Source organism: Mus musculus, chromosome 5 (genome assembly GCF_000001635.26).
Source record: "Mus musculus strain C57BL/6J chromosome 5, GRCm38.p6 C57BL/6J".
Classification (NCBI taxonomy): Eukaryota; Metazoa; Chordata; class Mammalia; order Rodentia; family Muridae; genus Mus; species Mus musculus.
Genome location: NC_000071.6, coordinates 115250638 through 115267014, shown reverse-complemented (window position 1 = coordinate 115267014; position 16377 = coordinate 115250638). Strand labels below are relative to the sequence as shown.

At 46.7% G+C, this 16377-nt stretch overlaps 1 protein-coding gene across 6 annotated transcripts in view; it reads left to right on the top strand.

The window, feature by feature from the left end:
* Rnf10 (ring finger protein 10) overlaps positions 1–16377 on the top strand; it is a 31152-nt gene that overhangs the window by 5907 nt on the left and 8868 nt on the right. For 4 of the 6 annotated variants that reach the window (XM_017320970.2, NM_001302449.1, NM_016698.2 and 1 more), the window contains exons 2-6: positions 6700–6896; positions 9842–10041; positions 11575–11665; positions 15554–15738; positions 15813–15949. In XM_017320970.2, coding sequence (XP_017176459.1) covers positions 6700–6896; positions 9842–10041; positions 11575–11665; positions 15554–15738; positions 15813–15949 — 810 coding nt within the window. Of the gene's footprint in view, positions 1–6699; positions 6897–7468; positions 7522–9841; positions 10042–11574; positions 11666–15553; positions 15739–15812; positions 15950–16377 lie in introns of those variants that run through there. The other 2 variants (XM_030254658.1, XM_006530404.1) reach the window with 2 other exon arrangements.

Sequence of the window (16377 nt, the reverse complement as noted above, 5' to 3'; positions counted from 1 at the left end):
TCAGTGTGGAACTCCGCGATCATCCAGATCTACACAAGCCGTGCTGGTGATCAAGCCTAGGCCCTGTGTGTTAGTCAAGCACTGCCACTAAACTACACTTGAGGGTGACATAGCTCTTGAGAGCTACAGTTAAGAGTCATGTTCTGTCAGCTTCAGATAACAAGATTTGGGGAATGTGTTTTCTCTCTTCCTTTCTTTGCTTTTTTCCCCCTTTTTTCTTTTCTTTTTTATCCTGAGGCTGGAGAGAGGGGGCTCTAAAATTAAGTTCCTCTTCCAAAGAATGCAGGTTTAAGTCCTAGCATCTGCATGGCAGCTCACATCTGTCAGGAACTCTGGAGTGTCAGGAGCTCCATCACCCTCTTCTGGCCTCCGTGGGCACTTGGCATTTGTGTGGTGCACAGACATGCTTGGCTTTGAGACTGGTTTTGTTTCCCAGGTGCTGGGTTACGGGTGTGCCACCATGCAGATTGCCACCTGCTACAGTGGCGCTGCGCTATGCTCAACAGTGGCTTGGTGCTGGGTGAAGGTTGGGTGGCCATAGGCCTGTAAGCTGCTCTCCAGCCCCCATTCCAACTCTCAATTCCAGTTACTGTCTGCAGTTAAGGAGTGAACGTGCCTTGGCAGTTTTGTGTGGTAACCTGTTCTCTTCCTGCTGCCATCCTCTGTAGCTTGTTAGCTTGATTCCTTGGCTGCAGCTGGCTAGGTTTGGAGTGGCTGGTGTGGCTTCCATTCTTCCTTGGGGGTGTGATTGCTTTCAAAGTTTGGATTTATGAGCTGGCGAGATGGCTCAGCAGGTAAAGGCTGTTACCACCAAGTCTGACCACCTAAATTGAGTCAGTCCCTGAGACCACATGGTAGAAGGAGAGAACCAACCTCTGCAGGTTGTCCTTTGACCTCCACATACACACTGTGGTGGTGGTAGTGGTGTGTCTCTATCTCTGTCTGTCTCTCTCAGTAGATGTAGTTAAATTGGACTCATGTCTCTTTTGTCTTAGGTCTTTAGCCTGCTGTATGATAAGCTTGTGCTGTATGTAGACACGGTCTCTTTGTAGTTATTTGCTCCAGCAGCAGCTGGGTGTGCTTGCTTGGGCCTGTGCTTTCAAAGGATTGGCTTGGGCTTGAGGCCAGTATGAGCTACGAGGTAGTGAGTTCTCGGCTAGCCTAAACTGTAGAGTGAGAGCCTAATTTAAAAAAAAAGTGCTTACCTCTTTTAAAACAGTAATGTTTTTATATGAGAGGCACAATCTTTGAGGGTGAGGTTGTGCAGGAACCTCCTAAAAGCTCACCAGGTTGCCTGCGTGAACTAACATTCCACGGACACAGAGATTAGTATACACACGAAAATTTCCACACATGAAAATCCTGAAGCACACCATATTTATTTATTATATTTTAAAAAGAACTCTAAGCAGACAAAGTAGAGGTGTTTGCAGAAAAGAAAAAGGTTGTTGTCAGTAGCTGGATATGTTTTTCTTTTTTTTTCCTTTCTTTCTTTCTTTTTTTTTTTTTTTTTTCCCGAGACAGGGTTTCTCTGTGTAGCCCTGGCTGTCCTGAAACTCACTCTGTAGACCAGGCTGGCCTCGAACTCAGAAATCCGCCTGCCCCTGCCTCCCAGGTGCTAGGATTAAAGACGTGCGCCACCACTGCCTGGCCTGGATATGTTTTCTTTACGGGTGTGTTTCTTTTAGTGTGTGCTTGTGTGTATTTTGAGACAAGGTGTCATACTCTAGCCCATGCTGCCATGGAACTTGTGATTCTCCATTTCTCAAGTGCGGGGATGGCAGGTGTGTGCTACCACATCCAGCTTGTTGTCTGCATCCGATTTTATGGTGTGCTGATGATCAAGCCCAGACCTTTTTTGTTAGGTAAGTTTTATGTGTGTGAGTGTGTCTTGGAACTGATGTTAGGGATGGTTGTGATCTACTTGTAAGTGCTAGGAACCAAACCTGGGGTCCCTGGAAGGGCGAGAAGTACTCTTAACTTTTGACCTGTCCTTTCAGCTCCACACTTGAGCATTTTGCCTGTGTGTGTGTGTGTGTGTTTGTATGTGTCATATATATACCAGGTGTCTTCAGAGGCCAGAAGAGAGGAGTATTGGATTTCTGAGAACTAAGAATGTGGCTTAGAGTTGTGAGGCACCACATGGGTGCAAGGAAACTAGTTTGGATCCTCTGGGAGGGAGAGCAGCAAGTGTTTATTACGGAGCCATTTCTCCAGCCCCTAAAGCCAGAATTTTGTGCATGTAGACATGTATGTTTGTTTGTTTGTTTGAGACAGGGTTTCTATGTATAGTCCTGGCTGTTCTGGAACTCAAAAGATCTTCCTGCCTCTGCCTTACAATACTTTGATTAAAGGTGTATGGCACCTATATCTATATCTATATATATATATGCCCTGTAACTTTTTTTCAAACCTTATTTTTAATAATGGTTCTTTTTTTTTTTTTTTTTTTTTTTTTTTTGGTTTTTCGAGACAGAGTTTCTCTGTATAGTCCTGGCTGTCCTGGAACTCACTTTGTAGACCAGGCTGGCCTCAAACTCAGAAATCCGCCTGCCTCTGCCTCCGGAGTGCTGGGATTAAAGGCGTGTGCCACCACACCCGGCCTTAATAATGTTTCTTAAACACTATAACCTCCCTTGCAACCCACCACCCACCAGAGGTAGTAGAAAAGAAAGAATAGGGGGAAAAGAGGACCTGTTTACAAAGGGTATTGCAACAACTTCCATCTGTTGTCTGGAAATCCAAAATTCAGTTCACAGGTTAGCAGCTGCAGCTCCATCCACTCACAGATACTTCATGGATATACCAGTGGTCCAGTTCCGTAGAGTTGAGCTAGCAGACACGAATCAGCAGAGGTAGCACTACCTAGCAGAGACAGTCAGGCCTCAGACTAGGCTCGGGTCAGCAGGACAGACCAAGGAAGAATGCTGGGGAAGCAAAGATGAGAGAAGCCCTGAGGTTCATGGGCTCAGGAACATGCCATGGTGTGTGTGTGTGTGTGTGTGTGTGTGTGTGTGTGTGTGTGTATAAGTGTAAGTCAGAAGGCAGCTGCAGGGTAAGGTTCTCTACTTCCACCCTGTGGGGTTCGGACTTGAACTCAGATTTGGTAGCAGTCACTCTGGCATGTTGGTCCTCTTCTCTTCTCTTCTCTTCTCTTCTCTTCTCTTCTCTTCTCTTCTCTTCTCTTCTCTTCTCCTTCCTTCCTTCCTTCCTTCCTTCCTTCCTTCCTTCCTACAACAACTACAGACCATTTCTTTATTTTTCACTGAGACTTTCCCAGAGGCTATAACTAACCTTGTCCGCACCCCACCCCCTACGAAGGGCTCACTGCTATAAAGCAGACTCAGATAGTTTCAAGGACTGGAACCAACCTTAAATGGCAAAAATGTTTTCTATTTGTATTATCATAAAAATGTTTAAGTAAAAAAATGAAAGTAAAGGAGCAAAGGGGCCACGGTGGCTTCAGGGTGACAAGATCATTCACGGTTCATGTCAGACATTCAATCTTGGCTTGAGTATAACAAAGTTGAAACAGGATCGCTATCATACAAAAGGTTCACTACAGCACGCTGTATGTACCTGTTCCAAGTCCACCCCCAGCCCCAGTGCTTCCGACTCAATTACTTCCCAGCCTGTTGGGCCTGCCGACGGAGGAGCACGTAGATCTTCTCTTTGATCCAGTCTTTGTTATACAGCTGGTATGTCTGTGTATCAGCTCCGTAAACCAGACAGCTGAGGTCTGCCAGACCGTCAATGAAATCAAACAACTGACTGATATCCTATGTGATGGAAGGGCTGTTGGGATTCATTCTCTTCAGATGTTCTTCATCCATTTTACAAACACCTTCTATGCACTCATTCACAGACTCATAGTCAGCGTAAGTCTGCCCTCTGGCCTCTTGGTAGACTGTACCAGCTGCAGCCGCCACTAACACCTCCGCTGCCTGCCGCACCTACATCACCTTTCTTGATAAGCGTTGTTTTGCCTTTCACTTGTGTTTGGGTGTGCACATGTATTTGTGCATGCTCTCACCCTTGAATGTACATGTGAAGATAGACATCAGTGACGGGCGGGAGACTCTCTCTAGCGTCTCCACTTTATTTTTTTGAGACTGTATCTCTCACTGATCTGGGAAGTTGCCTTTTTGACTAAACTGGCTGTTGATGAAGCCCCTGGAATCAACTGCGTCTACCTCCCCTGGAGCTGGAGCTGTGCACTGGATCCATCTAGCCTAATGCGGGTCCTCAGGCAGAGCCTCCTGCTTGCAGACTAAGTAGTTTACACTCAACTGAGCCTCTTACCCCTCCCTCCCCTCTGTCTAAGCTAGTACTGGCTTAGATAGTGTACGGACCCATGTTCCTTGTTAAAGCTCATTAGTCATGCTGGATGTTAGTGGCGCACGCCTTTAATCCCAGCACTTGGGAGGCAGAGGCAGGTGGATCTTTGTGACTTTCAAGACAATGGCCAGTGCTACACAAACCTTGTCTCAAAAAAGGGAAAAAAAAAACTTATTAGTGATTTGTGGATACTGGCAACAATTTCCTGAAGTTTGTCTTCTTAGTAAGAAAAGGAAAATGGACAGCCCAGAGCCAGTGGTGCACACCTGTAATTCTAGCACTTGGGAGGTAGAGACAGGAGAACTGGGTTTCAGGTCATCCTCACAAGTGTAGGGGGCCTGAGGCCGGCCTGGGGCCACATGAGACCCGGTCTCCCAATGAAACTGAGCAAGCAGGCTCTTTACCCAGAGTATAGATATTTGGTCAACAGATAGCCTGGAAGTATCTTTTGCTAATTAAGAGAAATTCAGGTTTAAAAAGAAAATCAAAAAATCTAAGTAAAGTAACCAGAAGCCATTTGTTCCTTGTATGTGAACAAAGTTTATTCAATTGCTACTGTTATTAACAGGGATGTGGTGAACTTCCTGTTCTCTTTTATGATGCTGTTAGGATAGAAATCAGTCATCATTAAGTTCTACAAAGCAACTTCAGGATATGTAATGGGCTTTTATGATTGTACTTCATAATCTCGTTTCACTTTGAATATTTGACATACTATATAGACCTTATAAAATAATCTTCAGTACTGTTATGTGAAATTAGAAAAAAGACATTACTAAATGTATTGGTTATGTTATCCTCACGGCAGGCAATTGGGTAGCCATTAATTGTGCTTTTGAAGAATAGGTAATTATTTTATGTGTGTGTTTGCCTGCATTTATATGTGTGCACCATATTCTTGCCTGGTGCCCGCAGAGGTCAGAAGAGGGCATTGGACCCCTTGGGACTGGAGTTACAGACATCATGAACCACCATGTGGGTGCTAAGCTGAACTTAGGTCTTCTAAAAGAGCAACAAGTGCTTTTAACACTGATCCACCTCTTTAGACTTCAGCTTTATTTGAGACAGACTCATATTTATATATTATTTATTTGTGGATTGAGGTAGGGTCTCTCACTGAAACTGGAACTTGCAGATTTCTGGTTACTCTAATGCGCTGGCTCCCGGCTCCTGGTTCTGGAATTACAGTTGTCTTACTTGCCTTCCATTAAATGGGTTCTGGGGGATCTGAACTCCATTGTCTGCTCCATTGAATTTCCCCATGGTCCAGAGAGACGGCTCACTGAGTAAGAACCTGCTGCCAAGCCAGGTGACTGAGCTTATTTTTTTCCAGACCCCGCACATTGGCAGGACAGAACCCATCCAGAGTTGTCCTTTGCCCTTTAAATGTGTGCTGTGGCTCGTGTAAATAAACACATACACACATGCAAAATAAATAGCATGTAATAAAAAAAATACAGATTTTATTTTTATAATGAAGTTGTCCTGGAATTCACAGTCCAGCCCGGACTGATCTTAAGTTCGTCGGCAGTTCTCCTGGCTCAGCTTCCCAGCGCTGGATCTGGAAGTCTGAGCCCCGTGCCTGGCTGAGGACTAGGGATATATAAAACTGCTCATAACGTAGCAAGAATATTTTGTATAAGACATGGAGCAAGCATATAAAAGAAGCCAGGCCTAGTGAGCTCCTGCCTGCAGGCTCAGTGCTCAGGGCCTGAGACAGGAGGAAAAGTTTAGGTTTATGACAGGGGTGGGGAGGGGGAGAAAATACAGCACTTAACATACTATCTCACAGTTATTGCCAATTGTTTTATATTTTTATTTTTATAATCAAGTGTATGCTCTTCTGATGTTTAAAGTAGCTTGAACTGACCTGACCGCTCCTGGAGCTCAGCGTGTATGTGTTAACTCTGTAGCTTCCATAGCGTGTCTGTGACAGAATGTCTCTCTGTCTTGGCTGTCCTGTAATTTACTCTATACCATGTTGGCCTCAAGATCCACCTGCCTCTGTCTTCTGAGTGCTGGGATTAAGGGGGTGTGGCGTTATCTATGCCTGGGCTTGTTTTTATGCCTGGTGAGTATGTCTGCTAAAGCCTAGGTCCTTCCTCTGTAGAGCTCTGTATACACTCTATTACACTAAGGGCGGTGCCCGTCCTCTTCCTGTCAGGCCTGCTGACCAGGCACAGCCTACCCTCCTGAGGCGCTTCCTCAGAGCACCAGTGCTATGGACTAAGCTTAGCTTTCTCACAGGCTGTGGAAAGGCCTATTTCCCCTTATTTAATAAGTTCAACTTTGCTGAAAGATAGAAATTGGCCGTGTCTGGGAAAACATTAAATTTATTACTTTTATTTCTTTTGTTTTCAGATGGAAAGAACTCAAATGGATCCAAGCGTTACAATCGCAAGCGTGAACCCTCCTACCCCAAAAATGAAAATTTTAGCAACCAGTCCCGTCGCTCCAATTCACAGAAAAGCAAAACTTTTAACAAGATGCCTCCTCAAAGGGGCGGTGGCAGCAGCAAACCCTTTAGCTCTTCTTCTAATGGTGGAAGACGAGATGAGGTATGGAGAGAGAATGGCCTTTCTGGCACTGCCTGTCAAAGTGTGAGTGCGTGCAGAGCAGGCACTAGGCTGGCTGTGCAGCTGGGGATGAACCAGACCTGGGGCCTTGCCTCCTTTCCTCCCTGGGGGTCTGTGACACCCCTGGGGGAGGAGACATGACAGCAGGTGTGTTGTACTTTATTGTCACTTCACACTTCATGTGCCCTCTGGAGCACTTGAGTAATAAAAGCCACAGTAGTGGTGTCTATCTTGCAGAATAAAATGCTGAACTCCTTAGTCTCAGACGCCCATCTTTAGGAGTTACCTGGTTTGTTTTGAGAGTAAAGGTTGATGTGAGGGATGCCCACTGCCCTTCAATCCTAGTTGCTGGATTTAGGAAGTAGCCGAAGTACTTATCAAGAAGACGAGTTCGCTGTGCTGTTGTTTGACAGTCCATGCTGTGTGTGTAGCAAGACAGATTGAGTAGATAACCTTAAAAGGATTGCTTATCCTCCTCATCTGTGATGTACCCTGAACAACCAAGGAGTCCAAGCAGAGCAGTAAACAGAGTGCTCATTGTTTTTGTTCTCTAGGGGCTAATTCTCTAGTCTGGCGTGTCAGTAACCAGTGTGTAATTTCCCTGATGGTAAGTGCTTATTGGATTAACCAGTGTAGGCAGGGAGAGAGGGGGAGGAAGAATGGCAATGACATGCCTACGCGACTGAACTCTTAGTTGTTTGTTTGTCTACTTATTCTTGAGAGGTCTCACTGGATAGGCAGCCTGGGCCGCTGCGTTGGCATCCTAAGGGCTGAGACTACTGGTTTGTGCCATCAGCCCGGCTGCAGAGGTAGATGGGAGAGATCTGAATGAAGCCAGGGAAGGGACACTGTTGGGACTTAAAGCAGCAGAGACAACTAGGTGATCCCTTCAGATGTTGTGAGGGTTTCTCTGTGTAGCCCTGGCTGTCCTGGAACTCACTCTGTAGAACAGGATGACCTTGAACTCAGAAATCCACCTGCCTCTGCCTCCTGAGTGCTGACATTAAAGGAATGTGCCACCACCCACCAGGCCACTGTTTCTTTTTGGGGTTTTGTTTTGCTTTTTTCTTCTCAAGTGTTGGCATTGCAGGAATGAGCATGCTAAAAACCTCTACTTTTGACTATACAGTGAATGTATTACATTTGCCTTTGCTGGAGTTCCTTTTCTTTTTCTTCTTTTGCTTGCACATTAAAGTAAATAATGGCATTAAAAAACAGGTTAAAGAGGGGCTGGAGAGAAGGCTCAGCAGTTAAGAGCACTGACTGCTCTCCCAGAGGTCCTGAGTTCAAATCCCAGCAACCACATGGTGGCTCACAACCATCTGTAATGAGATCTGATACCCTTGTCTGAAGACAGCAGCAGTGTGCTCATATACATAAAATAAATAAGTAAATATTTAAAAAGACGGCAGGTTAAAGAGAAGCCAGTGCTGGTGGCCCTGACCTTTAGTCCCATCACTAAAGCAGAGGCAAGCAGATCTCTAAGTTGGAAGTCACCATGGTCTGCAGAGGCAGATTCAGCAGGGACAGCCAGGGCTACACAGAGACACAGCACGGAGTGCTAAAGGTCTAGCTCTGTTGGGGAGAACACAGCTGGACAGCTGGGGTTTGAGGCGAGCGAGTAAGCGGGACCCGGGTCTCCTGAGCTCTTCCCACTACGGTGCTCATCAGATCAGTGTCTCAAGTGAGGGCATGCTGACCTGGAGCAGCCCAGCGGACAGACGGACAGACGGACGTTCGAGAGGAGTGGGAGTGCAGTGAGGAGGAGTTGTGGCTGTCTGCTCTGCAACGTCAGTCGGTACTGTTTCCGTGCAGGGTTGTTGAGGACTCAGTCTGGACGTTGGTTTCCTGCTACCTTTTAAACTGTGATTAGCATAGCGATTAGGTTTATTTCTTGTTGCAGCTAGTTCTTACCTTCATGCTCTAACTCCATCAGTTTTAATTAACTGTCAAGAATAGTGTCTTAGACAGGAGTCTTCTGGCAGTTAGCCGCTGCCCTCCACAACTTCACTGTGCCAGAATGAAACCCCCAAAATTATAGCTATAGCACGGAGGTGTGTGGAGTTGGCGAGAAGGTTCAGGAGTTAAGAGCAGAGGGTTCTTTTATTTATTTATTATATGTAAGTACACTGTAGCTGTCTTCAGACACTCCAGAAGAGGGTGTCAGATCTCATTACAGATGGTTGTGAGCCACCATGTGGTTGCTGGGATTTGAACTCAGGACCTTTGGAAGGGCAGTTGGCGCTCTTAAACCCTGAGCCATCTCACCAGCCCCAAACAGAGAGTTCTTACAGAGACCTGAGTTTGATTTCCAGCACCCACAGAGGGCAGCCCACAAGTACCTGTAACTCAGTAACCCTGGCTCCAAGAGCTCCGGGGACTTTCCCCATCTGCGTGCGTGGACACCTTCACTCACCGCTATGCATGCTCCTTGTGCATAAGCACTGAAGTTTTCAATTAATTTTTTGAGAAAAGGTTTTTCTGTGTAGTCCTGACTGTAGCCAAGGTTGGCCTCCAACTTAAATCCACCTGCCTGTGTGTTCCAATGCTGGGGGGAGGGGGTGGAGCTGTGGGTGTGGATTTGACATAGAGGTAAAAGGTTTGCCTAGCATTCCTGAGACTCCAGGTTCAATAGTAAATACCACCAATAAAAGAAGGTGGAACTATGGAGAGTTTATTGGCTGAGTTCCTCTTGGTGCTACTAGGTGACTAGAGAAGGCTGTGCAGGGCAGGGCTCTCACTGTAGTGCTGCTGAGCAGGGCGACGGGACAGTCGGGATGCAGATGCTAGGGGAGCGTCTCCTGTCCTCACTGCCACACGGCTTAGGTGAGGTTCAGTTCTCAGCCATGAGGAAGGAAGCGGAGCTGTGCCGATTTCTGCTGTCAGTGGGTAAATTCTTCACTCTGAAATGCTGTCATTCTTTCTAGGTAGCAGAGGCTCAGCGGGCAGAGTTTAGCCCTGCCCAGTTCTCTGGCCCTAAGAAGATCAACCTGAACCACTTGTTAAATTTCACCTTTGAACCACGTGGCCAGGCAGGTCACTTTGAAGGCAGTGGGCATGGCGGCTGGGGGAAGAGAAACAAGTGGGGACACAAGCCTTTCAACAAGGAGCTCTTTCTACAGGCCAAGTGAGTACCCCATAGAGGGCAAGGGGGACCACATTGTGAGGAGGACACCTCATCTAACCAGTCAGGGGGGAGCAACACAAAGGAAAGTGTCCTTCTCTTCCCCCTGTCACATTTTCTGAGGGAGAATTCTCAGTGCTTGCCGTGACTTCTGGGACCAGGAGTGGTGTGTGGACTCAGGCTGCTGTTGAGTGGACTGCGAGGAGGTCATGGATGCAGGGAGGGGAGAGATGAGAGAGGAGAGTTTCTGACTCCCGTGCTCATGTGCTGAGCCTAGCAGAGGAAGAACTGAGGTGCAAACAAAAGTTTTCCCAGGAGCCCTCAGGACAGGCCTCCGTAGGACAGATGAGCACGCTGACTCCAAGTACTGGGCTGCTTCCCTCTGCAGCTCTCACAGGTGTTGCTTAGGCTTGGACTTTTGGAGCTGGGGCCACCATTGTGAAGAGGAGGAGGAGGTGCCTTGGTTCTCTCAAGACTTGGAGTCTAGTTAGCAGGCAGTGTTGATAAAATGTTGTACAAAGTTAGTACTCTGTGGGCTGCAGGGCTGGCTCAGGTTCAGAGCACTGTTTTTTCTTGTAGAGAACCTGGGTTTGATTCCTAGCACCCACATGGCAGCTCACAGCCATTTGTAGCTTTAGGTCCAGGGCATCTGATGCCCTCTTTTGCAGCTGTGCACAGACAGACGCATGCAGCCAAAAACAAAACACCCAGACACACACATTTTTGTTAACCTTTATTTTTACTTAAACAAAATCCAAAAAGGAAAAAAAGGTAGGCACTCCGTTTTTCTAAAGAATTAAATTGCATGTGTGAGAGGATGTATGTGGCTATCTATGTGCACCTGAGTTGAAGGTGGGCAGACTTGCAGTTCCCTGCGAGCTGCAGTTACAGCAGCTGGAAGCCCCCTGGCATGAGTGCTGCCAATCTCTGTAAGAGCAATGCTTTTCCTTAAACTGCCAACTCTAGTATTTACTTGTTTGCTCCTGTGTGTTCCCCTAGTGTGCATGTGAGAGCCAAGAGTTACAGTCCACAGTTCTAGGAAGATTCATTCAGAAACAGAGAAGATGGAGTAGGCAGGAAAGTGGTCTCTACCCCTCCCTTCCCCTTTGCTGAGTCATTAGATGTAAGATTGGACCTTGGGTATAAACTAAAGCACCACTGTGTATTTTGATGGGGATTGCTCTCAAGTGATTGGTAACAGCTTTCTCCTGCCTTAAAGATGATGAGCTGTGTTCATAGGGTCCAAGGGTTGAGGGAGAGAGTCTCATCAGTCTGGGTTAATTTTAGTTCAAGGGAAAACAACAGGGAGCTTGTTAGGGCTTGGAAGCAGAAGAAATAGTTTATGGATTTGGGCGTCTGCCTGCTGAGACTGGACTCCATGCAGAGCTGAGGCTGAAGTCTGTGGGTTATGCAGCCCCATCCTGGCAGCCACAGCTGCTCCTGGCCAGCATCTGAACTCTGAGGTGGGTAATTCCTATGAGGTCTTGGGTGATTTTTGACAGATTGCTTTCTGCCTGTCTTTCCTGCTGTTTCTAGCTGCCAATTTGTGGTGTCTGAAGACCAAGACTACGCAGCTCACTTTGCTGACCCTGACACCTTAGTCAACTGGGACTTTGTGGAACAAGTGGTGAGTGGCTTTACCAAGTTTTCTAAGTCATTAGAGGGAGCCAGCTGACTAAAGGCTGCCTTTGAACAGCAGCTGTTAGCGCTGTTAAACGTGGGCTATGTTTTCTGACTGGTCTTTAAGAAAAAAAGCTTTATTTATCATTATACATAAGTACACTGTAGCTGACTCTGAAGAGTACGTGTCAGATCTCATTACGGATGGTTGTGAGCCACCATGTGGTTGCTGGGATTTGAACTCAGGACCTTTGGAAGAGCAGTCAGTGCTCTTACCCGCTGAGCCATCTTGCCAGCCCCCTGACTGGTCTTTGATACCAGTTAGGATATGGAAGGCTTTTCTCTAAGGGTGTGTCTTAGTCAAGGTTTCTATTCCTGCACAAACATCATGACCAAGAAGCAAGTTGGGGAGGAAAGGGTTTATTCAGCTTACACTTCCATACTGCTGTTCATCTCCAAGGAAGTCAGGACTGGAACTCAAGCAGGTAAGAAAGCAGGAGCTGATACAGAGGCCATGGAGGGATGTTCTTTACTGGCTTTCTTCCCCTGGCTTGCTCAGCCTGCTCTCTTATAGAACCAAGACTACCAGCCCCCAGATGGTCCCACCCACAAGGGGCCTTTCCCCCTTGATCACTAATTGAGAAAATACCTTACAGCTGGATGTCCTGGAGGCATTTCCCCAACTGAAGCTCCTTTCTCTGTGATAACTCCAGCTTGTGTCAGGTTGACACAAAACTAGCCAGTACAATTGACCCCTTGTCAACTTGACACACAAACACATCACTAGTAAGCCTCAACCCTTAGTTCTTATTCATCCCCAAGATCTAAACAACTTTAAAAGTCCCACAGTCTTTACATATTAAAAGTTCAATCCTTTTAAAATATCCAATATCTTTTAAAATCCAAAGTCTTTTTACAATTAAAAGTCTTTTAAGTGTGGGATCCACTAAAATACATAATCAGACTCCAAAATAGCAATGGCCCTGAAAAGAGTCTTTAATTTCCCTCTGAAATTTCACAAGCCAGTCCTCTATTTTCTGCACTGTTCTCAACATTATCTTCAAAGCTCCTACACAACATCTGACAGAGCTCTTAACAACGAATGGATCTTCTAGCCCAAAGTTCCAAAGTCCTTCCACAGTCCTCCCCAAAACATGGTCAGGTTGTCACAGGAATACCCCACTCTGGTGGTACCAATGTGTCTTAGTCAGGGTTTCTATTCCTGCACAAACATCATGACCAAGAAGCAAGTTGGGGAGGAAAGGGTTTATTCAGCTTACACTTCCATGTTGCTGTTTATCACCAAGGAAGTCAGGACTGGAACTCAAGCAGGTCAGGAAGCAGGAGCTGATGCAGAGGCCATGGAGGGATGTTCTTTACTGGCTTTCTTCCCCTGGCTTGCTCAGCCTGCTCTCTTATAGAACCAAGACTACCAGCCCCCAGATGGTCCCACCCACAAGGGGCCTTTCCCCCTTGATCACTAATTGAGAAAATGCCTTACAGCTAGATCTCATGGAGGCATGTCTTAGTTAGGGTTTCTATTCCTGCACAAACATCATGACCAAGAAACAAGTTGGGGAGGAAAGGGTTTATTCGGCTTACACTTCCATACTGCTGTTCATCACCAAGGAAGCCAGGACTGGAACCCAAGCAGGTCAGGAAGCAGGAGCTGATGCAGAGGCCATGGAGGGATGTTCTTTACTGGCTTGCCTCACCTGGCTTGCTCAGCCTGCTTTCTTATAGAACCAAGACTACCAGCCCAGAGATGGTCCCACCCACAAGGGGCCTTTCCCCCTTGATCACTAATTGAGAAAATGCCTTACAGTTGGATCTCATGGAGGCATTTCCTCAACTGAAGCTCCTTTCTCTGTGATAACTCCAGCTGTGTCAAGTTGACACAAAACTAGCCAATACAATTGACCCCTTGTCAACTTGACACACAAAAACATCACTAGTAAGCCTCAACCCTTACAATCTTATTCATCCCCAAGATCTAAATAACTTTAAAAGTCCCACAGTCTTTACATATTCTTAAAATTTCAATCTCTTTAAAATATCCATCTTTTTAAAAATCCAAAGTCTTTTTACAATTAAAAGTCTCTTAACTGTGGGCTCCACTAAAACAGTTTCTTCCTTCAAGAGGGAAAATATCAGGGCACAGCCACAATCAAAAGCAAAAGTCAATCTCCAACTGTCCAATGTCTGGGATCCAACTCACGATCTTCTGGGCTCCTCCAAGGGCTTGGGTCACTTCTCCAGCCATGCCCTTTGTAGCACACGCATCATCCTCTAGGCTCCAGATGCCTGTACTCCACTGCTGCTGCTGCTCTTGGTGGTCATCTCATGGTACTGGTATCTCCAAAACACTGCATGACCCCTTCAGTCCTGGGCCTTCAATTGCAACTGAGGCTGCACCTTCACCAATGGCCTTCCATGGCCTCTCACAGTACCGAGCCTCAGCTGCTTTGCGTGACCCCTTCATGCCTTCAAAACCAGTACCACCTGGGTGACCCTTACATATTACCAAGTCCCGCTGCAGCAGAAGTACAACCTTGGCCATCTCTGGAACATCTCTTTGTGCTTTCAGAAAACACTTCCCAGAAAATGTCACCTCAATGATGCTGGTCTCTTCTTAATCACCGCTAATTTCTTAGCTCCAGCTAACCAGCATCAATAGTCCCAGTAATGCAAAGTTTTTGCTTTGGTAGTTCTGGTATCTTGTTAATCACAGCTGATTCTTCAGCCCCAGCTAACCAGAACTACAGAATCTTCACAATCAAAACAGCAATGGCCCTGAAAAGAGTCTTTAATTTTCCCTCTGAAATTTCACAAACCAGAGCTCCATCTTCTGCAGTGTTCTCAACATTATCTTCCAAGCTCCTACACAACATCCAACAGAGCTCTTAACAACGGATGGATCTTCAAGCCCAAAGTTCCAAAGTCCTTCCACAGTCCTCCCCAAAACATGGTCAGGTTGTCACAGGAATACCACACTCTGCTGGTACCAATTTGTCTTAGTTAGGGTTTCTATTCCTGCACAAACATCATGACCAAGAAACAAGTTGGGGAGGAAAGGGTTTATTCGGCTTACACTTCCATACTGCTGTTCATCACCAAGGAAGCCAGGACTGGAACCCAAGCAGGTCAGGAAGCAGGAGCTGATGCAGAGGCCATGGAGGGATGTTCTTTACTGGCTTGCCTCACCTGGCTTGCTCAGCCTGCTTTCTTATAGAACCAAGACTACCAGCCCAGAGATGGTCCCACCCACAAGGGGCCTTTCCCCCTTGATCACTAATTGAGAAAATGCCTTAGAGTTGGATCTCATGGAGGCATTTCCTCAACTGAAGCTCCTTTCTCTGTGATAACTCCAGCTGTGTCAAGTTGACACAAAACTAGCCAATACAAGGCATTTCCTCAACTGAAGGTCCTTTCTCTGTGATAACTCCAGCTGTGTCAAGTTGACACAAAACCAACCAGTACAGGTGTATAAGCAATAAAGGATCTACCTACCCCTCTTTGAGGAAGTCATAACCAGGAATCAGAGGGACAGTTACCCTTGATTACCTTGCCGGTAGGCAGACAAGCATGGTGCCAGAACTCACATGTTAATAACAACCACCAGACAGAGACAGGGCTGACTAGGAATGGGGAGGCTTTTGAAGCCTCAACATCCACGAGGCTACACCTCCTAATTCTTTTCAAACAGTCCACCAAATCGGGGACATTCTCATTCAGACTGCACGGGCGGAAGTGTTCTTTACTGCTGAGCGCTCTCTCCAGCCATGTCTGCTGTTAACCAGTTTGGTGAAGTGATGAGATGCAGAGAGAGGCATCTGACTTTGCTGGCCCTGAGTCAGGTCTGAGAGCCATGACGCTGTGTGTCATTGTGTTTCAGCGCATCTGTAGCCATGAAGTGCCATCTTGCCCAATATGCCTCTATCCACCTACTGCGGCCAAGATAACGCGCTGTGGACACATTTTCTGCTGGGCATGCATCCTGCACTATCTTTCACTCAGTGAGAAAACCTGGAGCAAATGTCCCATCTGCTACAGCTCTGTGCATAAGAAGGATCTCAAGAGGTAAGACTGCGGGGTAGGTGAGACCCTGGGCTGCTGTCTCCCCGCTCTGCTTCATCCAGATGCCTTTGTCTCAGTGTTGTTGCCACAGAGTCTCGACAGTATGCTGTGGGGGACACCATTACCATGCAGCTGATGAAGAGAGAGAAGGGAGTGTTGGTGGCCCTGCCCAAATCCAAGTGGGTGAATGTAGACCATCCTATTAACCTAGGAGGTGAGCACGAGGGGGGGGGACTGACCCTTAATGAACAGTGCATGCATCTTGATAATATCAGAATTTGCCCTTGGCTAAGCCAGTTTTAACCCACCGGCATGAGAAGTTGTCTGAAAACAAGGGCAGAGGATGTGGCACAGGACCAAGTGGTTGCCGAGTACACAAAAATCAGTAGGTGCAGCTCTCAGCACTGGTGACAGAGCAAGAATACAAGGAAGAAACCAGCCATGGTAGTGCACACATGAGATCTCTGCACTTGGGAGACTGAGGCAGGAGAATCACAAGTTCATCTTCTCCCTTGGCTGCATACATAACAAGTTGGAGTCAGTCTGAGCTTCATGGCATTCTGTCTTAAAGACTAAGGTCCTGGGGCAGGCAATGAGGACATAAATCACCCACGACCCTTCCCTAAACTGTAGTCAGGTGTC